General features: G+C 35.9%; 2 protein-coding genes across 3 annotated transcripts in view; one reads left to right on the top strand and one right to left on the bottom strand.

Moving 5' to 3' along the window:
* LOC138691790 (uncharacterized) overlaps positions 1–19147 on the bottom strand; it is a 59719-nt gene extending 40572 nt beyond the window's left edge. The window contains exons 1-2 of one of the 2 annotated variants that reach the window (XR_011329964.1): positions 18939–19147; positions 3174–10303 (exon numbers count right to left, since the gene is read on the bottom strand). Coding sequence is in view for 1 of the 2 variants with exons in the window: in XM_069814192.1 (XP_069670293.1) it covers positions 18939–18957 (19 nt within the window). In the remaining variant the exon portion in view is untranslated. Of the gene's footprint in view, positions 1–3173; positions 10304–18938 lie in introns of those variants that run through there. The other variant, XM_069814192.1, reaches the window with a different exon arrangement.
* Positions 1–26823, top strand: part of Obp93a (Odorant-binding protein 93a) — a 288764-nt gene that overhangs the window by 107907 nt on the left and 154034 nt on the right. The window lies entirely within an intron of this gene.

Raw genomic sequence — 26823 nt, 5'->3', positions numbered from 1 at the left:
ACATGTGCTGTGAAGTCAGTGACTGAAATAAATACTTTTAATATATACTCGGTCAGTCAAAGCATATTGTTATAAATAAAACATTTTATTACGGATAGACATCTCAGACATAACATCCTCATAAAATTTACCTGACGAAAGTATGACGTAATTAAATAATTAAACTACGATCATTTGGTCCAGTGGGCATCAGTTTTTGGTGGAAGGATAATTCTTTTAGTATGTTTCTTAATTTATTGTACCGATATCCAAGTAATTGTAATACAATGATTTCATTCAGGGAGCATTGATTATTTTGGTAGATAATAATTGAAGTCATGAATTCCAAAACAGCACAAGTCCACATTTTGACGCTATGTGAATTATGGTTATCACTGGAATCGTCTTGTGATAAGCATTCATATGAAATTCAGAACAGCACAAAAATTCTCATTTCCAAACATGTTTCTCGAATGATGATAATCAAAACATCACAAAGGCATGAATAAATGTTGTTCTCTCAACGCAGATACTTGTAGTTAGCGCGGCTGACTTCCAGAACAACACAAGTGTGCGCACCTCCACCCGCTATCGCTGAGCGGAGCTGCTTCCGTATCGCTGTTACATTGCATTCCCGTGAAAAATGTTTCTTTTTTGGATCATTTTATTAAACATTATGTTGCCCCGAGTGTGAAAAAGCTGTTTATTTTCACTGATACATGTACATCTCAAAATTGAAACAACATTGTTGTCAAATATCTACATCACTTAGTTGAAAGTGGACGTTTTCAATACATGAGACATGTTTTTTTAGTGGGTTATTTTACGACGCTGTACCAACATCTCAGGTTATTTAGCGTCTGAATGAAATGAAGGTGATAATGCCGGTGAAATGAGTCCGGGGTCTAGCAGCAATAGTTACCCAGCATTTACTCATATTTGGTTGAGGGAAAACCTCGGAAAAAACCTCAACCAGGTAACTTGACCCGAGCGGGATTCGAACCCGGGCCACCTGGTTTCACGATCAGACGCGCTAATCGTTACTCCACAGGTGTGGACCAAGACATGTTTATCCTATCTACCCTGCGATAGGGATTATGCTCGAGTAGAGTTAAAGAAGAAGTTAGAATTTATAAAACAGTTATATTACCAGTTGTTCTTTATGGTTGTGAAACTTGGACTCTCACTTTGAGAGAGGAACAGAGATTAAGGGTGTTTGAGAATAAGGTTCTTAGGAAAATGTCTGGGGCTAAGAGGGATGAAGTTACAGGAGAATGGAGAAAGTTACACAACGCAGAGCTGCACGCATTGTGTTATTTACCTGACATAATTAGGAACATTAAATACAGACGTTTGAGATGGGCAGGGCATTGTGGAACGTATGGGCGATTCCAGGAATGCATATAGAGTGTTAGTTGGGAGGCCGGCGGGAAAAAGACCTTTGGGGAGGCCGAGACGTAGATGGGAAGTTAATATTAAAATGGATTTGAGGGTGGTGGGATATGATGATAGAGACTGGATTAATCTTGCTCAGGATAGGGACCAACGGCGGGTTTATGTGAGGGCGGCAATGAACCTCCGGGTTCCTTAAAAGCCAGTAAGTAAGTAAGTAAGAGTTAAAGAAGATGAAGCAGGATACTGTACTGTATACGCTCCTCAGTAATGGACGGATATATGGGAGAAGAGTACAAGTAATATAGGCCTAAACATTGTTCACGTCGATCAATCCATGGTTATGGATTACGTAACCTTCTTTGAAAAAGCGAAAGAACCTGTGCCACTGTAGAAACATGAAGAAAAGTGGAAAGTGACATCATACAAGAATATTCAGTATCGCAGTAATGATCTGCCTGTTTGCACATCATCTAGTGGACTAGTGACACAGACTTTTCAATTCAAACAAAATCGTGTTTTTAATTTGATAGTTTGGAAGAAAGTTTACAGCAATGAAATTACTAGTTTTAAATCTGCAAAAGAAAATACATTTTTAAATATATATCTTCCATTTATGCACTGCATCGACCATACTTCGAGCATCTACTTCATTATGGAAACTCAGGTAATGATAACGCTGCTTCAGAAAGTGAAGCCTGGGACTCAGGCAGGGGCGGCTCGTCCATAAGTGCTGCGGAGCTGCAGCACTCCCTGCTTTGACAGGAAAATGAAAATAATATTTATTTTAATTTGTAAAAGAATTATTACAGCTTTTATTGGTAAATTGCTTTATATTTCATCTGGCCGGGAATATGTACTATTATCTTATGAATAATCTCATTGCACGTAGACTGTATTGTAATTGACACTGCATTCAAAGTCGTCCTGGGATCTGCAGGGTGGGACAGATCATAGAGAGTGTGTCTTGCATGGTCAGGGGGTAGAGAGGTGAAGGGAAGCAGAGGGAAACTGCCGCTGTTTAAAACCTATATCTCGCTGCAGTGGCTTGCAGCCAGGCCACAAGGGATCTTTCCTCTCCTCCCACACCGCTATTGTAATGCTGCGTCAAATGGATTCTCTATTCCCTTGAACCTTAATTGCAAAATTGTTATTTTCTTTTCACATACTTATTGTTGTAGAATCTTATCGAGTTAATATAACGAAATTAATATTCTCTTTTGCCTTATTATTACGTATATATCCAGCATCCAGCAGAACCTAATATTTGCCTTAACTCAAAATGATTGTACGAGTAGAATCCTTTTGATATAACACGTAAAATACGAAAGAGACTTCTTTTCCAGTTTTAGAAAATTGTTGACCATCAGTATATCTGACAATGAGTGTTGCTTTGGTGTGACGTCTTAATACCGTAACTTAACCAGTGCAAATTTGCAAGCATGAGTGTGTGTGAATTACAGAATATTAATTTTATTTTTCTCAACTTTCCCTTGCGGAGAATATTGATGTAATGAAGTGAAATTAAAGGGTCGTCCGTTACCCGACTTAAATCTTACTTAAGCTTCATCCAGCCGAAATAGTGCATATATGTAAGGAAGTATAACAATGAAATTTACGCTAAGCATTTGTGGTTACGTGGATGTGAACAAAAATATCTGTATTTTGTTTTCCTTGCCTCCTCTTCGGTGGTGATGCTGCATGGACTAGGAGTGGTGTGACAGATTTAGAACATTTGCCCCTAAAAAGCAAAATTCACGAATCTTCGCAGTCTCGCCTGAAAAATGTTGTTTCATTGGCTATGTTACGCAACTCATACTGCTGTGCAATTAAGTGAAACGAACAGAACAAACATTCTCAAACATAATCAAGAAGTGAGAAAAAATCGTGAAATTATTTAAAAAAAAATATTGATTGTATCAAATTTTGTGGCCAATATGAACTTCCCCTTAGGGGACATGATGAAAAAAGATTCGAAGAACCCTGATGTGTTTCGTGGGTTGCTACAGTTCGTGAGTAGGCCTAATCTAAACGAGCCTCTCAAAAATCATTTGGAACAGGCCACTGTTTAAGGTTATTCTAAGACAATTCAGAATGAACTGGTAGATTGTAAGTTGAGTGTCTGCCGATCTGAAATTCAGACTGAAATCGATGGTATTAGTTTTTCTTAGGGATTAGCAAATGGTTCCACAGACGTCTCCGAACTAAGTCAGGAAGTTTTGGTTTTTCGATATGTAGTGCATTTATTTTTGTCCTATGCTTATTAGTAATGGTATCAAGAAGTGAAATTTGTATGTACCGAAATCTACTGCAGCTCTTCCAATCCACAAGTTCACGAGCCGCCACTGACGAGGAGTGAACATTTTTAGTGTCACGTATCTTTTGAAATCCTTGTAAATATGATTTAATAAAAATTGAAGTGTTTCCATTTATATTTTACGCAATTAAACAAAAATTAACACTTCAGAGTTAAAAATAGTTTCAATGGTTTTCAAAACAGCACAAAAACACTATTTTAACATTTTTTATACAGAGCCTATTCATAGATTTGATGTAATACTTTGTAAGCCACAAACTCATTATAATATCTACATACAGAAAAAAAATCAAAGTAATATCTTTATTGGGTTTAAAGAAATAGAAAAAAAAACTGTTTATATCAAATGTTTGGTAAGTGGACTTGTGCTTTTTTTAAATTCATGGCTTCAATTGGTTTAACTTGTATCTAAATTAGTCTTGAATATCTCCAGGGCTTGGGAAAAATGACACAAGTCAGTTTCCACAAATCTATTTTGACAATTTATTGACAACTTACGGAACATCTGCTCGCTTGGAAAAAAATACATAAGTATTCCTTCCATTACAATAATTCATACAGAAAAAAATCAAATCGACATAAACCAGTGTAAGTTGTCAATAAATTATCAAAAAAGGTTTGTGGAAACTGACTTGTGTCACTTTTCCCAAGCACAGCAGATGTATTTTTTAATAAATCACTCCAAATTAATATGAAAATAATGAATATAATGTCTTTGTTTTGGCCACATTTTGCATAATTGTATATCTAAAACAAGAACAAAATGAAATACTTTAATTTTTCAATGTATTTTAATGCGAGGAACACTTCTATATTTTCCTTTTTATTTTTCCAGTTTTTGGAGATTCTTTTGCTATCGATGAACATGGCATACCCAACATAATGTGGTTCTCATTTATTAATTTAGCTTAAATTATTGCTTAGGAATATAAAGTTATATTGCTCTCACGTATTAATTAACTAGATAACAAGGTAATTCATTCATTCATTCATTTTATTCCATAGATCTTACATGAGCAATGAAGCTTTAAGATGTGGAACATGTCAACATTTTACAATATTACAATTACAATTTTTACAAATTTTTATAGTCTTACAATTTAGTAATTTTCTACAATTTTTACAATTTTGTACAATTTTTTACATTTTTTTTTTTTTTACATTTAAACCTAGTTAATTAGCACGTGAAAGCAATAGGCTTCACTTTATATTCCTAACCGATACAGTTTCAGAAGTTGTGTAATCAAGATATAGAAATTACTGATTCAGGAAAGTGTGAATATAACGTTGTTTGAAACCGTATCTTCTAAAATGCACTTTTTTCTACTGAATTTAAAATAATTTGCTCCTGTCCTATATCCTTATGGCATAACGTTTTATGGACCTGTAACAGTTAAGGACTTAACGAGTTCTGAAACTGTAACCAACATTCAGTCGTGAATTAGAATAGGAAATAACGTCTATAGTACCTGTGATTGTGGTTTGTAATGTGTAAGACAATGTCATCTACTAGATGTACAAAACTCAAATTTTAATTTCTTGAGACGTAACGGTTTCTGTAAATGAGCGACTGAATTAAACACTACGATCTCTTAATAAACTAGAAGTATTTGGGAAAATTATAAGGATAAAAGAAGAATTGAAAAAGGGATTCATCGAGGTAAGAAGAGAGAATGGATGAAATTAAAAGTTGAAAGTATGGAAGCATTAAGGAATCAGAATGAGGCAAGAAAGTTCTATAGGGAAGTCAACAATATACGGAGGCCTTTTAATTGTAAAAATACTTTAGTCAAGGATGAACAAGGACAGATTATAAGTGAAGACAAAGAGATATGTGAAAGATGGCGTAGGTATTTTGATGGCATCCTTAATGTTTCAAATCCACAGGAAAACGTTTCATCCGAAGAGCATCAAGAATGCGAATTACATGATAACCAAAATCCCCCAACTATTGAGGAAATAAGAATTGCCTTAAATAAATTGAAGAACAACAAAGCTCCTGGAACAGATAATATACCAGCGGAATTATTTAAGCGAGGTGGTGTAAAGTTGGAACAACAATTGTTGGATATTGTTGATTCAGTATGGATACAGGAGAAAATGCCACAACAATGAGCGGAAGGGATTTTGTGTCCCGTTCATAAGAAAGGAGATCCAGTGGAGTGTGAAAATTACAGAGGAATAACTCTTCTTAACCTGGGGTATAAAGTATTCTCAAATATACTTTTCGATCGTCTTCTCCCAATGGTTCAGAAGCAAATAGGTATATATCAATGTGGGTTTCTTCCAGGCAAGTCAACCATAGACCAGATTTTTACATTAAGGCAAATTCTAGAAAAAACTATTGAATTTGGAGTTGGTACACACCATATATTTATTGACTTTAGAGCTGCTTATGATAGCATTAATAGAGAACATTTGTATAATGCTCTAAGAGAACTAGATATTGCTGAAAAGTTGGTGAGACTGGTAAGAATGACAATGACAGATGTTCGAAGCAGTATAAGGGTCAGAGGAATGTTACCAGATCCATTAGATATTAAGAATGGTGTGCGACAAGGAGATACGCTGGCGTGTCTCCTTTTTAATGTTGCATTGGAGAAGGTAGTAAGAGATGCAAACCTGCTTAGCAGAGGGACCATATTTTACAAATCAGTGCAGATACTCGCATACGCCGATGATGTAGATATAGTGGCAAGATCTAGAAGGGCAATGGAAGATGCATTCTTGAATATAGAAAAGGCAGGAAGGAGTATGGGATTGACTATTAATCAATCGAAAACTAAATGCATGGCTTGTGGAAAGGCAAACCTCAAGAATATGCCATCCTCAATAACAATAGGCAGATATGACTTCGAGAGAGTGGATGAATTTAAATACCTGGGATCAACAGTTACTCATTCTAATGATATTTCGTATGAAATAAAGCAGAGGTTAATAGCTGCCAATAGAGCTTACTTCGCCTTAAGAAAATTACTTTGTTCAAGAATTTTATCTCGTACCACAAAGATAACTATCTATAAAACACTTATAAGACCTGTACTAGCATATGCTGCTGAGACGTGGTCCCTAACAAAAAAGGACGCTGGAAATTTGGATGCCTTTGAGAGGAAGATACTCCGCAAAATAATTGGCCCAGTATTCGAGAGAGGAAGATGGAGGAGGCGATATAATAATGAGTTGTATTCCATCTATAAAGATCCGCCTATTAGAAGAATGGTAAAAGCAGCAAGATTAAGGTGGGCTGGGCATGTGGCACGGATAAATGACGTAGAAATTCCTAAAAGGATATTAAATGGAAATCTTGGGGGCCAAAGAAGCCGTGGACGACCAAGAATAAGATGGCTGGATGGAGTTGAGGAAGACATATGTAAGATGGGATATAGGAATTGGAAAGCAATTTCGCAGGATCGAGACAACTGGCGGAAAATCGTGGAAGAGGCCAAGGTTCACAATGAGCTGTAGCGCCAAGAAAGAAGAAGAAGATCTCTTAATTTGCTATCACTTGCACAGTTCCCGTTCGTCATGGCTTCGATTGGTTTTCCCCCAAAACCACTGACAAGGGAAGGGTTTCGGCTCGAACAGGAATTTCGTATCCAAAATTTGTATACAGGCCCATCTTTACATCTCTATAAAGCTCCCGGAAGCATTCGTTTGTGTAATGTGTGGTTTGTCTGTTAGAGCACTGTACAAGTTGAGGGGTGGGGAGAGCACCGCACAAGTTAAGGGGATGGGACACCTTACCCGTAAGCCTAGCCTAGCCTAGAAGCTAGTGCGAGTGGTAAAATGTCTAAAGCCCATTTAAGAACATTTTTCTCCAACGTTCTGTCTGAAAATATTGCAGCAAATCAAAAATGTAGACTGTTGTGTGCAAGGACACAAACTTAATAAATGAATCATTCCAAGGCTAGGACATAGAATGAATGATCATTCCACATAAAAAACTAAATATTTCCAGCCTCTGAATATCTATTTCCTTAAACAATACAAAATATATGCTCGGAGGATAACAGATTGCACAAGAACCCTTGCTGAGAATCCAGAACTTAACTTGGGAAATCGAGTGTTTATAATGAAAATGCACTCTGTTATTCATAACCAGTTGTCTGCTCCAGTATACCGCCCTATGCTTCAGTATTTCTGGCAGTCAGCTGGTTACGTGAATCCTGAACAAGTCTCGGACTTCAAAAATGTAATTCAGGTGGCATTTGATTGTTCAGCAATGGAGTGTGGTTCAGAAGATTGTTCAGGTGTTGCTTCTGCGTGTTGTGCTTATTGCTCTGCTCCATGCTGTTTCATGCATTTTATAGAGAATCCTCATGTACATTTTTAAAGAAGTGTATTGACCAATACCAATCAAACGGAGAGTTACACAAATGAATGCTTTTACGGACTTTATCATCATTGTCAGTTAAGCCTCTGTACAAATTTTTAACCAAAAATTCCTTTTCGAGCAGAAACTCTTCCCTTGTGAGAATAAGACATATGTTTGTAATGCTTTCCTTTATAATCCCTCATACCATCACCTCAACGCATGATCCTTTCCTTCGGAATATTTATTTATTTAATTCATACAAGATTACTCCATAATAGTCCTGGAACACTTGTAATTTCACGTTCTCTGTTTTACATTTAATTTAGTTGATTCTAAGGGAACGATGCACGTTGTTCGTTTATCTTTATTTAACGAAATTTCCAATAGCTTTAATGAAAAATATTCATAACTGTAATAATTTGATATTATCTGCAGGATACGTACTTCATAACGACAGAATATGAGTAAACTTATGTGCAACATCAAACAGGTCATACTTGCTGGTGGATAACATGACTATTGCACTAAATCAGATAGCAAAAAGTAAGAAAAAATCTTGTTCACAATAGTTAACATGCAGGAAGATTTTGATCACACTAACTTGTTCGTTCTGCTACATCTCCAAAAAAGTAAATATGTTTTCATGTGTCGCCTGAATTTCTTACTGGACACGAATATAGCCAAGGGGTTTAAGCAGGCAATCGCAGTTTTCAATTCAGCAAGGACGATTAAAGTGGAAAAGAGTTCCAGTAGGACTAAACGTGAAAATGCAATGAAAAGGCAAATGAAATATATACCGTATGACAATGCAAACACTACTGTGAGAGCGATAACTATTTTGGAACTCAACGCACGAGATCTCTTTATTTCTTCCAAGCGAGAAATGTCACCGGAAAAATGCTGGACACTCTTCTTCAACACCCGGGTTGTTACACGCGCGGAGACTGCTATAGCAATGAGAGGGATTATGAAGGCAAATATGCAAGATATTATGTTGAATTGTGTGAAGAAGGCATCGTCGTCATAATGTCCAATGGTACACCCTGTGAGTGAGATCTCAACATTTAGACTAGGGTAGATGGCCAGAATAGCTGAAAATATCCAAACACTGACGATTGTTAACACAAAATGACATTTTGTAAAAGAAAAACGAGTGCATGAATAGGAGATGAAGATAGCAATACTTCTTTGAACACTCATGGCAACGATGGAATAAGTATTTCCATATAAAACTAAATAACTTAAGTACACATCTATTACGCACCATTCTAAGTGGAAGTACCAGTCTTCATTTACTAAATATTTTTGAATACTCAAAGAGTTTATGAAAAGCACAAGAATGTCAGCGACAGTCATATTCAGAATCATCCAATTGGGCAACGTTCGCATTTCTTTGTGCTTAAGGAAAACAATAATCAGAACGGAATTACCTATAATTCCGATGGCAAACATGATATAGGATACAATTTCTTGAACTCTTCCGGAGTCTATATCTGCGTCATACCCTTTTGTGATGATTTTCAGCCTATCAATAATATGATCTATTTTGTCTTTACAGTCTTCTACATCAAACAGACTGCAGGAAAAATTTAAAAGTGATAGTTCATCTTGTGTCAGCGGAATGTAAATACCTATATTTACCTCCGAAATAATATCACGCAGTAACTTAATAAGAACTCCAATATCTCCAGCAACATTCTGAAATAAAGCAGGTGGACAGACCTCACTCATTTGTGTAATTACTTTATCGAGTTCATCGTATGCAGCTATCAACGTCTTCTTATGCTCTATTACATTCGTAATAAAAGTCCTAACCTCTGTCATATTCGGTACACCGTTGATAAATAAGTTGGACTGATTTGTACGTACGCTTTTGTTTACAAGAACAAATATTGCTTCATGTTCATCTAACAAACTCCAAAACTTTAAATCAAGTTCCAAACATTCGTTTGACACATTCATCGCAGTTGTTTCATTGTTCTGATTCCAGATCGAGTCATTGAACTTCTCTTCTTCTTCTTCTTTTTCGTCGTCTTCTTCTTCTTCTTCTTCTTCGAGTGCTGGAAGTTGAAATTCTTCTCCGTGTGTGTAATCCTTTTCTTCATTTGATGTGTTAAGTCGCGTCTCATTGGTCCAATAGATGTCAGAAGTTAAATTAGTACTGGGAAGTGTTTCCTCTGCATGGATGGTGTTGGTAAATGCCTTCTCATTTCCTTCGCTGTCATCAGCTGTCACTGCGTAGAACGCGTAAGACAGACAGCATACAAGCTTGAGGAGTTGAATGGAACGTACGAACATATCTGTAAACAGAAAGAAGTCCTCTTAGTCTTCAAATATACTGTGGAAAGGTAAAAAAAAATTAGGATGTGAATTCTGAACTCATTCTGAGTCAAAAAGTTCATTTGAATATCGGTCCGTTTTCGAACGGTTACGGAGATATGGCTCTTTGATTCCACAAAAACTTCTGAGATTCCATTGCATTAACTCGCATTTAGAGACAGATAACGGACAAATTTAAAGTTTATATTCATGAATGCATACATACCTAATATTCTAGACGATGTTTTCGCACATTTTCAAAGGCACCTCCTTCTGTTTCAATGCACTGTTGCGCCCGGGCGTGAATCGCGCTCATCGCGCGGTAGAGTTGCACGTAACTGTTCTTTATGCCATATCCAAAATACGGTCGATTAGCGCCTCTCTCGTTTCCCCCTTCCTTTGCTATACCAAGGCTTTCATCCAACCCCATGGACAGTAAATACTCTTCGATATGGTACCCTTCTGTTCGGAAAGCGTCGTTCATATTCAGCGACGGCATGCAAGAAACTTTCATCACACAAAGCATAAACAAACACAATATCAGAGTATTCTGTAGTCGAAAATTTATAAGGCACCTTGAAAATCACGACTTAACACTTCCGATAACTGTACCTGTATAACTACTGTACTGTAGGTACCTGACTGGACTGCTGTGAACTGATGATAGTGTAAATTATTTGTGTTATTTGCGGGTTCTGTGTCATTACATCAGACAAGGGCAGGCGATTGGACATTTTTAATGCCCCACCACCCGGTTTCTTCCTCTTATCTACATAGCTCACAATACAGATTCCAATGTTACGTCATTCATTGCGACCTTGACCTTGTCTCACGCCAGCATATGGTAACGTCTGATTCACATTGGGGCGAGACGTTTTACCAAAAAAAAAATGCGTCTAGTTCCGCCTTTGTTCGAAAATGGACCTATGTTCACATGAACCTTTTCACTCAAAATGGCCTAAGATATCGTATCCTGAATTTTTTACCTTTCCTCGTGAATCACCCGTAGGGGAAGGTGTTGTACCTTGGGTCATTTTTAGTTTTAATTTCTATTTTTACCATATTATGATTATTAGGTTGTCCAAATTATAAAATAAGATGAAGCTACTCTTTGAGATATCATTGGTAATCTTTATTTACGAATTTAATTACTCTGATAATTTTTATATTCAATTAAATGTATACAAGTATAATGGACCAAGGTACAACATGAGGTTGCACCTTGGGTCACCCGATGTTGTACCTTGGGTCACATTATAAATTTAGCCTACAAGAAAAGAAACAAGAATACAATTGTAGATAAAAATAAATATGAATGCAAAGTGTAGGCTACATATCTAAAAATCACGAAACTTCTGGGATATAATAGGAAACGAATTAAAGATACAATTCCTTTGCAACATGTCCATACAATAATGCATTTTAAGCAGATAACAAACACAAAATCGATCTACTTAACATCATAACTACTGAAATCAACTGCGAATTGTAGTTGGGAAGTTTGTCTCTTAGATTAACCTTGTTGGTAGGGAGGTGGTAGCTTCATGACTAAGCCTCATGTCGCCAGCTTTTTTCTCGATTTTCCAGTTCTCTGGAATAGCCAAATTATTTTCATATATCCTTACTGATATGCAAGTTTCAGAACTTCATTTCTATTTAGACCGTAATGTAGCTTTGCTACCTGTTTCAGATACTCTACTAATTCAATCTCTTGTGGCAAAGTAAACACTTTCTTCACATCATTGTTAGCTCTGTACACAAACTCATTTTCATTAGAATCCTGCATATTTTTTTAGTGCCTAGACAACGTAGTTTTCGAAATATCAACATTTTTGGCAGCAGTTTGCACTTTAGTTCCATTTGTTAACGCATTCTTTATAGCCATGCGAAGTGCTTCTACATCTACTTTTTCCCGCTTTTTTCCATTCTTGCTTCTTGGCATGGTTCTATAAAAATAAAAGTATGACGATATAATATTTCCAACATATTGAGCAATAAACTATATTAAATTAACTAATAATTTATAATGATTTGTACACTTCTGCTCATCATCAGTTCAATGTTGTACCTTGGGTCGACCCAAGGTACAACGCTTCAAGTGGACCGTGGTACAACTACTGCTCGTTGTGAACTGAACATCATGTTTCAAAAGTTAGGTTATATTCTAACAATAACCTAATATACCATTCGAACAAGAAAGAAACAAAGATCTTACCTTACTATTTGAAATGTCTTGAATTATAACACAGCCCCGTAAAAAAAATAAAGAACACGCTACAAACAAAATACTTTCTGAGATCAAAAACAAATTTCTTCACAAAGAAAGCAAACCACTGTATATGAAGATCACCAAAGCTTTGTGAGAGGACTCTTGTGTACAAATATGTAACTTGATTGTAATACTTCATTTTTCAAAACACAGACGGTAGAGAAATGATGAATGACCCAAGGTACAACTGACCCAAGGTATAACACCTTCCCCTATATACTTACCTAATGGTTGGTATTGGACTGATCCCCGGAGAGAGAGTTATGTAATGGGTACCACAAGGACACAGGAAAAAGGGAAGACTAACAGACACTTGGATAAAAGGAATCCTTGCAACAAATAGGAGGAGGGGTAATGGTGAAAATTTATGATTTGATAGAGAGGAAACGAGAAGAGTTATTAAAAATACTTAACATTGTAATCATGGACTCCGGACTAATGTACTAACATTGTAAAACTGGAATTATATTGCAGTACTAGCTTAAATTACCCGGCGTTGCCCGGGCTTTAAATTTTGGTCTATTTCTAAATAAACTGTTTGTTAGACTTATCGAAGACCTCGGCAAGGGAACTATATAAAACCAAAACGAACCATATTTACTTATGTTTTCTCCTCCATAGTGACGAATATTAAAGAAAGTGCCACTAATATCCAAAGAAACTGACTAATCGAAATAATTCCATCTCACCTATGAATAGAGTTTTAACAACATTAAGACCTTATGCTACAGGGATACTTAAGATATTTAACATTGTGATTGATGATAATATTTATCGTACCACGGCATTATGCATTATTAAGCCTTTCTGCCCACAATATATTTAATTTCCTTCAAGGCCAAACTACAATCTGTAACGGATGGATTCTATCAAATACATGGATTTCAGGGTGTTTTGCAGTAACGGAGACTATACTCATCAGAATTCACTCTCCTGGAGAAGGCAATGTAGAACACTACCACAACAGAAAATCATATTTTTCTATAAACGGCCAAGTCATTAGTGACCATAACTTATTAATAAGAGACGGGTTAACAGTAACAGTAAAATAGGCTCTATATTATTATTGCAATATTATAATATTATCAGAAATATTACTATAACTTATAATAATTGCTTAAAATCGAATGGCTGTAATAGCAATACGTGGGATAAAAACATCATCTTCTTTCGTTTTTCCAGTTAATATTGGCACTCATATTACGTTTCGCATGAGTTTTTGACACAAATTTTTGTTAGTGCATAATTTTGGTGAGTCAATATTTCGCAATAGTAGGTCTACTATGGCTATTCATTATTAAGTAAATTATGTGGTAGCAATCTTTGTAGTTTGAAAGAATTCTAGAATTCAATTGGATAAAACAGTCTGCTCACTATCTACAAAACTGCATCGAGGAATTCGTAATACGGTCCTGGAGTGCGTAAAGATACTTATTGCATGAATTATCTAGTTTTAGCCTTCATGATGTGTAACAACAATGTAACTTAATTTCGTGTTAAAATTTCCAAGGCCTCGTGAAAGTCGATGTTGAATACAACAGACAATAATAAAGAACAACTGACTGTAGAAGATTTTGCATTTTAATATAGTACATGAATATTTGATCTATTTATTTTTATTTTTTATATATTTAATTAATTTAACTTCCATTTGCACAATTTTAATGTAGCCTATGTTCTTCTTCTGGTTATGAAGGTTAAATGTGCAAACTTTGGCACATATCGGTCAAAGCGTGTAGATTTGTATAGAGAACATACATACATACATACATACATACATACATACATACATACATACATACATACATACATATATACATACATACATACATACATACATACATACATACATACATACATACATACATACATACATACATACATACATACATACATACATACATACATACATACATACATACATACATACATACCCACATTCAATTTTATATATTAAGATTACTACTACAATTAATTATTATTAGGAGTAGTCCGGAAAACTAACCTAACCTAACCTAACCTAACCTAACCTAACCTAATGGAACCTAACCTGATTGCTTCAATGAGGTCTGAAGAGAATACAGTACGCATACCTATGCAGCCAGCTCTACACCACTTCATCTCTCTTTCGCAATAAGAAACAGAGCTAAATCAGCTTTATATATATTAGAAATAAACTCACAGCGGAAGCATTATACTCATGGACATCAATATTAGTATATAAGGAACTCAGTAATTTTCCATTAATGTATACTCTAACATACTGTATTTTATCATATACACAGAAACAAAATACTAAATTTCACGACGTAATTGAATCTCAATAACCTATTACAATGTTTAAATAAACCAGATTTACTGAGAAAACATTACAGCTCATGCAAATTCCATATACAGTTATGAACCGTTTAGCACTCCGACGATAACAAAAAAAAAAAGTTTTTCCGAGCTTTTAAAATGCAAATATGAAATATTTAAATTTTAATAATAGCAGTAACATCCGGAATCTTTTACCGCGGAAAGACTCATCATTTCATGTTAGCAGTTTTTCTTGGAAAAGATAAATGCAGTAGCTTCCCGTTGCTTTCCGCACACCACTCTCTCTTTCGCATCTAAAAAAATCTCAGGGGGCCCCAGCGTGGAGGAAGGAGAGTGGATTTGACTAATTAGATCCTCCGGACTTCACCGAAATTCACCGCAAGTGTTATATCAGTTCTATCAGGGCTTTTGACCCGATCAGAGACCGTGAAATCCCGATTAGCCTTTGCTCACCTACACTGTTCAACATCCAACTGTTTTCATAACATGGGAGCAGTGATAGTATGAGAAAGAGGAATGAAGTGCATAAAATTTGCTGATGATATGGCTATTGGAGCTGAATGACATCTGTGAGTAGTATGGGATAAAGATAAATGCAAATAAGACGAAGACCATGGTCATAGGAAGAAAAATAAATAAGGTGAACTTGGGAATTCTAAATAAGGCAGTAGAGCAAGTGGACAGCTTCAAATACTCGTAGTTGGGGTGTACTATAAGTAGTAACATAGCAGCTGCCAGGAAATCAAAAGAAGTACAGCAATGGCAAGGAAGATTTTAATAGAGCATCCTCTGCGGACCTCTGGAAAAAGAACTAAGGAAGAGACTAGTGAAGTGCTTTGTATGTAGTATGGCATTCTACGGGGCAGAAACATGGACATTACGACGAAGTGAAGAGAAGCGAATAGAAGCATTTGAAATGTAGATATGGAGAAGAATAGAACGTGTGAAGTAGACAGACAGAATAAGAAATGAAGCTGTGTTGGAAAGAGTGGGTGAAGAAATAATGATGCTGAAACTGATCAGGCATAGGAAAAGGAATTGGTGGGGTCACTGGCTGAGAAGAAACTGCCTACTGAAGGATGCACTAGAAGGAATGGTTAACGGGAGAAGAGTTCGGGGCAGAAGAAGATATCAGATGATAGACGACATTATGATATGTGGATTATGTGAGGAGACAAACAGGAAAGCAGAAAATAGGAAAGATTGGAGAAAGCTGGGTTTGCAGTGATAGACCTCCACATGGGCAGAACACTGAATGAATGAATGAATGAATGAATGAATGAATGAATGAATGAATGAATGAATGAATGAATGAATGAATGAATGAATGAAAAGTAACATATACTGATTGACTCACGAAGATTTCGTCATACAAATTCTTTCCCCATGCTTCCACCCCTCTCTTCCCCAATTATGTATTCCTGTCCTAGAGTATGGCATAATCTTCGTGAATCACTCTGTATATGTAGACGTAGTGCATAAATGCTACTGATATATCTTACTATTTGTCTTAGATAAAAAAAGAAGTGAATATGTAAGAGCTGGATTAAACAGTGAAAATGTTATACAGATTATAAAAAATATCAAAAGAATTGGAAGAAACATCGTTAGAATACGTATCGCAAAAGCAGACATGAATTTTATTATAATGCAGAAATGAAAAATTCAGGAGGAAAAGATGGAGAAATAAATTTTAGATGAGACGGAACAGATCAAAAAGCCTAAGCTTTGAGGATGATGATAAGTAGGGCTACGATTTTGATGACCTATAAATCATGAAAAAAATGTCCTAAAAACAATGCATTTATGATGACCTAAAAATCTTTCAAGAATGCCCTTTAAAATGCCCTAAAAATTTATCTTACATAACTGGCTTAGTAGGAAAAGAGGTTTTGTACTACTTAATATTTAGATTAGTAATTACATTATACTTTACATAAATGTTTGTAATTAGTTCACTTTAATTAATTATTTAACCTGATGTAGTTTCCATGTATGATCGTTCACCCTGCTTCGGCATGTGGACGTGAGGTCAGCAGTCAGCTGGTCGGTCTTGGCCCTTCATGGGCTGTAGCGCCATGGATTTACTTTACTTTTAGTTTGCATGTAGTCTACCACAAGGCCACTCTTATCCAGAATTAGCAGGTATAGAGGAGTGTATATTGAAGGGGTGGTTGGACTGATCCGTTACATGGGGTGTACTACGTTAAAATGGCAATATTTGTGTAGAAAAACGGTTAATGAGCGTCAATGAAATGTGTTTTAGCGTCAATGAAATGTATTCTATAGTGTCAGTGAAATGTGTCCTAAAGTGTCAGTGAAATGCGTCATAGTGCCACTACAGTGAGTGAGATGAGAGTAAAGTGAAAGATTATTGAAACTTATGTAGGGCCTATACATATGTAGGTTGTATTGTAAAATTAGGTATTTTATTTATGTTTTATTATTAATTGTAATTATTGTGTTAAATTGTATTGTGTATTCTTAGGCCCGGTTTCTTCAACCTTTGTTATAATGCACCTAACATAGCGTTAATTAACTGTAAGTTAAAAGTATGAATTGCTGTTAAAAATATTGCGTTTCTTCAACTTTACATTTCACATTTTAACATTCTGTTTGTTAACTCTCTGTTAGGACCAGAGATTCTAGAGTTTAACCATAACCTATAACCAACTATAGGCTTACTTCTGTTTTCTGAACTCTGACAATTGCAATTCTCGCTTGTTTCCGTTGTTTGATTCAGAGAGAATAGAAGTCTTTCTATTCTCTCAGGTTTGATTTCTGCTTCTTTCCTCGTCTGTATCACAATAGCGTGAAGCGGCGTATTGGTATTGCTGTTGTGAAATAGAAAACACTGGAACAAAAAGAAATCTTGGGACTAATTTCTCTTCTTTCGAAAGAAACCTTCTGCTGGAAATTATTTCCCAGTATAAACCAATTAATGAGAATAAACAAACAAACGGATCTAAGTTGAAAGCGAAAAGTGAGGCTTGGCAGAAAATAGCCTATACCTTTGTATGAACTTCTGGTCTGTCAAATCACAGAAATTATCCGCTCTGTTTATGTATTCATGAATATCATTTTCTAAATAATGCAGATATATAAGTTCAGCATCTAACGCACCAGCCCTATTAGATACTTCTATGCTAACAGAGAGTTAAATGATTTAACTGCATGAAATTGGGCAGTTAAATTAACATAGATTTTAACAGTCTGTTAGTACTAACAGTAGTTGAAGAAATGCTTCAACTGTTAAGTTTACAGTTAAAATGGAATAACACACTGTTATAATTTAACAAAGGTTGAAGAAACCGGGCCTTAGTGTATTGTGTATATAATTGTAAATTGTGTATTGTAGAATTTTAATTGTATATGTGTTGTAAATTGTATTGTATATTGTAAATTTTGTTGTGTATTGTTTATGATTTTATTTTGTATTGTTTATATTGTGTACACCACTGCCACCGGGTGCTTGCCCACTTGCAGTGTAAATAAATACATACAAAATATCATACAAAATAATGGATATTTCCCACGTGCCCTATTCCCCCGAATTCCCTTATTAATAGACAAAATATGTAAAGGAAATAAACATTATTTTACATTAATAAAGGGGATTTATGGCCAAAATTAAATGAAAATGCCTAAAAAATGACCGAATAAAACAAAAGATGCTCTTATGAGTTCAAACAGGCAAAAAAATTAAAAAAAAATGTCCTAACAAATATGTCTTAAAACATTCGGTTTATCACATAACATATAAATACTAAAGCAGCTATGTTTCCGGCTTACTAGAAAAAAGATGCAATTTCATCAAAATCCTAGCCCTAATGATAAGTAATTAAAATGATGACGATGAATTATTACACTTCAGTTTTTATATCTACAAACCACTTGACATAGGGTACAGGCCTACCGGAGTTACATATCATTAAATCAGTGTAATTTCTCTCAGAGAACATCTTGAATTGCTTATATTCCTCGAGCTACATAAGTACTAAATTGAGGTCCGATAGAGGTTAACTTACGTATCACAGGAACTCTCATGGCGGTGATGCAATCTGCTTTTTGTAATAAAATAGGATGAAACAAACTGCTTATACAGTATTTTAATTATTATAACGACAACCAATATTGCGTGCACTAAATATCTTGAGTACTCATTGCATACATGTCACACACAGTAGGCTGTATATTTTAATCTTCAGTCAGAAGCCGTTTGCAAAACGGAATGCAAATGCTCCTATCTATCTCATATTCAGTGAAGGCAAGGAAATGAGGCAGCTTATCCAGGATTGGGTGGAGAATTATCTTTCGATGTATCATCGTTAATCATCTTTTTTACAAGAGGAAAATGTAGCAGGATGTGGGCTGTCACATTTCCTTCGTCTGCTGTGCGTGGAATTTGTGGAGGAATACTGACGTCCAATAGAAAAGGTCCATCATTTATTTAGTGCCGTGACTAAATCAATTTCTGGTTACAGGATATGTTCAACTTGGTGTGAAAACTTGTTATTTAAATATAATAATAATAATAATAATAATTATTATTATTATTATTATTATACTTATATACAAATAGCTTTTAGAAAACCGGAAGTTCATTGCCGGTCTCACATAAGCCCGCCATTGATCCCAATCCTAAGCAAGATTAATCCAGTTCCCACCATCATATCCCACCTACCTCAAATCCATTTTAATATTATCCTCCCATCTACGTCTCGGCCTTCCCAAATGTCTTTTTCCCCTCCGGCCAACCAACTAACTCTTATATGCATTTCTGGATTCGCCCATACATGGTACATGCTCTGACCCTCTCAAACGTCTAGATTTAATGTTCCTAATTATATGCAGTTCTGCGTTGTGTAACTTTCTCCATTCTCCTGTAACTTCATCCCTCTTAGTCCCAAATATTTGCTAAGCACCTTATTCTCAAACACCCTTAGCCTCTCTTCCTGTCTCAAAGTGAGAGTCCAAGTTTCACAACCGTATAGAACAACCGGTAATATAACTGTTTTATAAATTCTAACTTTCAGATTTTTTAGAGCAGACTGAATGACAAAATCTTCTCAACCGAATAATAACAAATATTCCCTACGTTAAATTCTGCGTTAAATTTCCTCGCGAGTGTCCTTTATATTTTGTTGCTATTACTCGAAAATATTTGAATTTTTTCATCTTTTTAAAGGATAAATTTCCAAGTGTTACTTTTTCATTTCGTACAATTTTCTGGTCACGAAACATAATCGTATACTTTGTCTTTTCGGGATTTACTTCCAAACCTATGTCTTTACTTGCTTCAAGTAAAATTTCCGTGTTTTCCATAATTGAAGAGTCCACTGCAAGAATGGTGGATGTCACTTTCTTGTCGAAAATGAACTAAGACTGTCAATGCATAGCTTAAGACATATAGAATGTACATAGAGAGTTATATGGCATTAACACTGATAGTCATTGTCCAGTAATGATCGGAAAATCACAGTTAAGCTTTGAGCGCTAAGCATTTCAAACTTTCAATTCCTTCTCCTGAAAAATGTATTTCAAATGACATCCATCATTCTTGCAGTGGACTCTTCAATTGTTTGTGGATTTTCTCCTAACGTATTCACATCATCCTCATAAGCAAGCAGCTGATGTAACCCCTTCAGTTCCAAAACCTCTCTTTTTCCTGGACTTTCCTAATGGCATATTCTAGAGCAAAGTTAAAAAGTAAAGGTGATAGTGCAGCTCCCTGCTTTATCCCGCAGTGAATTGGAAAAGCATCTGACAGAAACTGACCTCTAGACCTACGGACTCTGCTTACGTTTCACTTAGACATATTTTAATTAATCGAACTAGTTTCTTGGGAATACCAGATTCAATAAGATTATTATATAAAACCTCTCTTAATAATAGTACTAGTAATCAATAATAATAATTATAATAATCTTTGGCCACAACAGTATGTAAGCAATATTGTTTTGGTGCAGGCCTATATATAGAATAGATTTTGAAATTTAGACTGAACATTTACAATAAAACAAATTATACCTATATACCATCAATAACAGAAAATAACTGATCTCAGCATAGGCTACAGAATTTCTTCTTTCATTCATTTATTTTATTCCATAGATCTTACATGGGCAATGAAGCTTTAAGATGTGGAACGAGTCAAAATTTTACAATATTACAATTACAATTTTTAAAAATTTTTACAGTTTTACAATTTAGTAATTTTCTACAATTTTTACAATTTTGTGCAATTTTTTATAATATTTTGGCAAGATGTAGTGAGATGAGGTGAGGTCCGAGGATTCGCCAAAAGATTACCCGGCATTTGCCTTTTGGTTGGGGAAAACCTCGGAAAAACCCAACCAGGTAATTAAATCAAAGAGTTGATGCCGAGAATTCGCCATAGATCATCCGGCTTCAGTCCCACGGCTGGGGAAAACCTCGGAAGAAACCATTCAATGAGATCAAAGGGGGATCCAACCCAAGCCCGAAAGCAGCTCCGGATCAGCAGCCCAGCGAGTCTGCCGACTGAGCTACATCGATGGCTCTACTAAAAATATACAATACATAGCCAATCAGATTGTGAAATTTACAAACGCAAACGATCATTCGTCAGTTGAGCTATATGTATGATAAAAAACAAGTAAGTTAATTAAATTTAAAACATAAACTAATGGTTTGTGCAGCAAATGCTGCAAACTAAGTTCATTAGACGTCTCAAATTTTTCAGATTTATTTTCAGTGAAGAATACCAGACATTTTGAAACTTATTTGCTTCCATAATAATGAAATGTACTCCCTCTGAATGTTTTTTTATGCCAAATACTTTTTCTTGAACCTATCCACCTTCAGTTTTTGAGTTTCAACGTGAAAACGCAAGTAACAATGTCAGGACGATCAGTGGGCTTTTTATGTGAGAGTAAAGCAATAGCTATTTCTGGTAATTGTGGATTGTAGGTGAAAGTTAAAAAAATGTCAGGTTTGCTATGCTTTCGAACAATAGATAAAGCATCCTGGTACAGCTGCTGCATGTAGAGCTTGAAATGTAGAGGCTAAAATCATTTTATCCTGCTAAGAGATCTTGCTGAAATGATCGGGAGACTACAACATTTTGCAGGCCTCTTATTTTATCAGTAAATAATACATTTTGGTCTTTCCTTAGGAACTGTAATTTTTGCGCTCTCTCGAGCCTGTACTGAAGAGAATGACACATATAAATATCTACACCACACCGCCATTAAGTATATGAAAAATACCCAAGCCCACTTGATTAATAACTATAAAAATATTTGATTTTTAATAACAATATTATTATCTTAGTTATAGTTTTGTAGTTAGGCCTATATGCACTATATAGCCGCCAGTAAGTAAATTATAGGAATGAAGATCTAATTTAAGATATTCTCTACATCTACTTACATAACCCCACTTTCATAGCATGAACATAGTATTAATATGTATAATTAATGAAAAATAGTCACATCATGGCATCAACCATAATAATATTTCATTTCTAATGGTAATAATGCTATCAAACCATCTCAAATTTTGTAGATTTTAATATCCAATACACAGTTGTACTCAGAAAATTACACACCGCAGAATCAGACCTGTATATTCTTTTTAGTAAGAGTTGAAATTTTTAATAACCAATTGAATTTGAGCTCTAAATATGTCAGCAATCCTGCAGGGCATGGCCTTCGTGTAATAGCCTATTGTTTATTGTAGTGTGTGTTTTGTTTTATCCAGTTATGCAATTAGTTCTCAAAACTGACGAAAGATGGATTTTGGAAAATAGGACAATTATGTAGGAAAACTAACGCTTTACTGAAAACTACTATTTTTCTCAAAAACTTTGGGATTCAAGTTTCAAAATGACGGTTCATTTATTAAAATCCGTTCAGCTGTTTCCCCGTAATTTCCATTACCAGTTCAAATTATATATATAGACAATTCAATCAGTTGTGATATACAGAAATTTATAATACATATCATGCAAACTACGGTACTTCAAATTACAAACACAATTTATCAATAGAGCAATACCATATATTCCATATAAGCAGTGGCGGCTCGTGGGTATTGAATTCAGGGGGGGCTGCATAGAAAAATAAACCATGCAACTTACCTTATTTAAAGATTAGTTCCATGCGCCATGTCTTATAGGTTGCAAACTTTTGAATCATCTTCTTATTAAAATCCGATATATCGTTTAACATAGTCTTTACAATGGAAAACATAGCTAATGCGGTCAGTCTCTCTTCTCTCATCGTATTTCTGAGATAGGATTTTACTCTCTTCAAACACGAAAAGCAACGTTCTGGTTCGGAAGTTGTCATTGGTATGGTGATAGCTATGCGTAGTAGTTTCACAACTCTTGAAAATGAGGCCTGCAAGTTCTCAGATAGAAGAAACTGCAAGAGCTTAACTGCGTCACTGATATTTCTGAATTCTTGTCTCTGATACAAAACAGTGAGTTCCGTTTTTAGTTTGTCTTTATCGAACATTCGAAAAAGCTTCACACATACATTTAGATCATTTTCAGGAAATGAGCTTTTGTAGCATTCAAATTTTTCTCGACACAGATGAGAAGATAATATCAGATGATCTATGAACTGGAATCGGGTGTTAGAGCTGAGACGAGATGTTATGGCACCAACATGCGCGAAGTTTTAAATTGCCGGCCAGCAGGGTACAGGAGTGGGGGTTGTTTGGGTTACGGTTCTCAAGCTCAGAGCGACAGGCATATCCGTTTCATCTCTTTCCAAAAACATTCGTCTTACCTTAGTATCACCACTTTCCTACTCAAGAGTCCGAAGGTACCTAATGGAATTACGCCCGCTATTCCATCTTTATATTCTTATTCTCCGTCCGAATCAGACGACTGATCTGTGCTGGAATCAGATGTCCCTAAGTTTATGGAAATGTTCTCCAAAATACTGTCCATCACGTGCTCAATTTCAATGTAATTGTTCTCTACTTTCTTCACATAATCATACACTGATATCCATTTTTGGAAGAAGCGATTGCAGAGTCGGCCTCTGCTTATGCGTAGCGTAGAAATTATAGATGAGTCTTCTTATGACTTCCTCATCAAAACTGTCTACAGCTGCAACAATCTTCTTCTTCGGCTGTGATTTTTCCGGACTGGAGAAAGATCTGCTGTTCCTGCCTCAATATTTTCCCCTTCTTTCCTGATTCTTGCCAAGGTTCGCTTTGAAATAGCAGTGGCAGCCAGTACTCTTGTACACACGCTTTTCAATGGAATTGGTATTCCGTTTACAGCCTCTTCTGACATGAATTTCCATACATTGTATGCTATTTCATGTCCTTGACTATGGACCACTCTATGATTTCACACCTTAGACAATGCCATAATGAGGGCGCTCAGAAGGACAATGTTTTCAGTATTAGCAATAGCGGTAGTAGCAGAACGATCTGAACACTCGGAATGCTAGTAACCAACTAACTAGAGATGGAAGAAAAATTCACTAGCAGCGATTTTTCACCGGTGATTAAAAAATCACTTTCACTCCAGTGAGTGAACTGTTCGTTAAGCAGTGAAACAGTGATCAAGCGGTGATTTACTCATTGCACCAGAAACAACTGTAACGAATCACTATTTCCTCAGTGATTTCAACATACAGCTCAATGTCTTACATTGCAGTCCTCTGCCACCTGTTGAGCAATTTTTGAACTGCTTGACATTACATGGATTTTTGTTCTTTGCTAGGTTGAAATGATTTGTGATGAAAGAAAATACTGCAATTTCAGTGCTGAGTTGAACAACTGAGTGATGTGGCATAACTTTCTTTGGTAGATTTTTAAGAACTAGGTTACTTTCAACATAAAAATGTTCTACAGTTAGCTATATATTCTAATGCACTGTTATAGCCCTTGTGCCCCCTACTTGTTTCAAATATAACACTCTAGAGGTCCATGTCACAATTCTAGAGGAATGACCATTTCTCTGTTAATTCGTCCTGGACCTCTCTCATATTTTCTTGGTAATTAGCGGGACTTTAAAAATGTTATGGTGGCTCACCAGTGAGGCAAAAATTTCACTAGTCAACTTGGTGAAATTACAGAAGCACGATTAAAAAATCGGATTTTTTTTCATTCAAGAAAAAATTAATCAGCCCTAGAACAAGAAAATGGTCACCGGCATAGCTCAGACAGTAGCGCGTTTGCTTGCAGGTCCGGAGTTGCGCTCGGGTGTGGGTTCGATTCCCGCTTGGACTGATTCCCAGATTTTTCGACCGTAAGGCGAATATCAGGTAACCTATGGCAAATCCTCGATCTCATCTCGCCAAATACCATCTCATCACCAATTCCATCGACACTAAATAGCCAAGTAGTTGATACGGCGTCGTTAAATAACCAAAAGAAGGTGGGATACAACAGTGTATTAGAATATACTGACAAGCATAAAACGATTTATATTTTGAAAGTATTTGTACCTGCAAACTGAAGTCACTTGTTTATTATTATATATAGGCCTATATCAGGGAAGCCACTTAAGCTAAAAAACATTTTGCCTTCGTAGATAACTGGAGAATTACCACTAATATTTACTGTATATTGTAGTAGTTTAACCATACTATAGCTGTGGAATGGGGAATAAACAAAAGGGAGAGGTTAGAATTATTAAGGTTGATGTAACAATGCAGGCCTACAAATATCACTTTGTTCAACCACACTTATCAGTTTATCACCTTTATTATACATGCAGCTAAATGAACATTACATAATACCGGTACTTAAGTTAAATATTCTTATTTTTAAAATCCGCAAATAATCTCAACTATGTGTCCGATTTCATCATAATATATTTCTTCTGCGTTAGTTCTGTTTTTCCTCTGCACTGTCTATGCACCCGTAATACCGTATTCCTTTCATTATTTTAACACTAATGCATCTACGATCATAATCACATTCACCAATAATTCAAAACAGTTGATTGCTCGCACTTAGTAGTGAGAAAACACTTGCAATCGCCCCCACTCACTAGATCACTGCTCTACTAGTGATCAGCTGATCCGGTCTCTCGTCGTCGTCATCACTGGCAACTGGAAATCACCTCTAATCACTGGATCACTGGTTAAAATCACCGGGATCGAAAATGAGCTGTCACTGCTTCACCGGTGAGTGAAAAATCACGTTTTACCCCATCTCTACAACTAACCCAACACCCCTCCAGTTGAGTGTGAGGGCGAGTCCAAGCAAACGAACTAAAATCCGTCCCTCGCGCCGATGCCATAACTTCTCGTCCGGGCTCTAGCTTGTGTGATAATGAGGTCACTCACTTCCTTGGCTGCCGCAACCCTTGTCTGAATCCCTTCGACCTTACGACGCTTTTTAGGGTTTTCATTTTCACAGATCTCGCTGCTCAACTGTGCACTGTTCCGTATTGTCTGTATGGCATTAACAAAGCTTGATATGCGGAGTCGGCCTCGGTAGCATAGTCGGTTGCGGGTTCGATCCCAGCCCAGGTCGATGGCATTTAAGTGTGTTTAAATGAGACAGGCTCATGTCAGTAGATTTACTGGCATTTAAAAGAATCCTGCGGGACAAAATTCCGGCACACGGGCGACGCTGATATAACCCCTGCAGTTGCTTCAGTTTTACAGGCAGGCACGTGAGGTCTCTGAATGCTAATTTAAGATAGTTATGCCTACATTAGATTGAAGTTAGTTTAATATTATTAAAGTTAAAAAAAATCGTTTCGGTAATAAGAAATAGGTTATAGCCTATAGGCATATCTACCTACATATCACTTCATCGAACTAAGGTTATAAATATACGAATGTTACTACAGAAATACCTGAACCATGATATTATATATATTAATGTATGGTACATATCTGTAGCATAGAATTTTAATGCAGTCAATAACTGTATTATTGGAGGCACTGGCAA

The sequence above is a fragment of the Periplaneta americana genome, chromosome 2, assembly GCF_040183065.1.
Source record: "Periplaneta americana isolate PAMFEO1 chromosome 2, P.americana_PAMFEO1_priV1, whole genome shotgun sequence".
In the NCBI taxonomy this organism is placed as follows: domain Eukaryota; kingdom Metazoa; phylum Arthropoda; class Insecta; order Blattodea; family Blattidae; genus Periplaneta; species Periplaneta americana.
The sequence above is the reverse complement of the archived record's forward strand: the minus strand, read 5'-3'. Positions and strand labels throughout refer to the sequence as shown.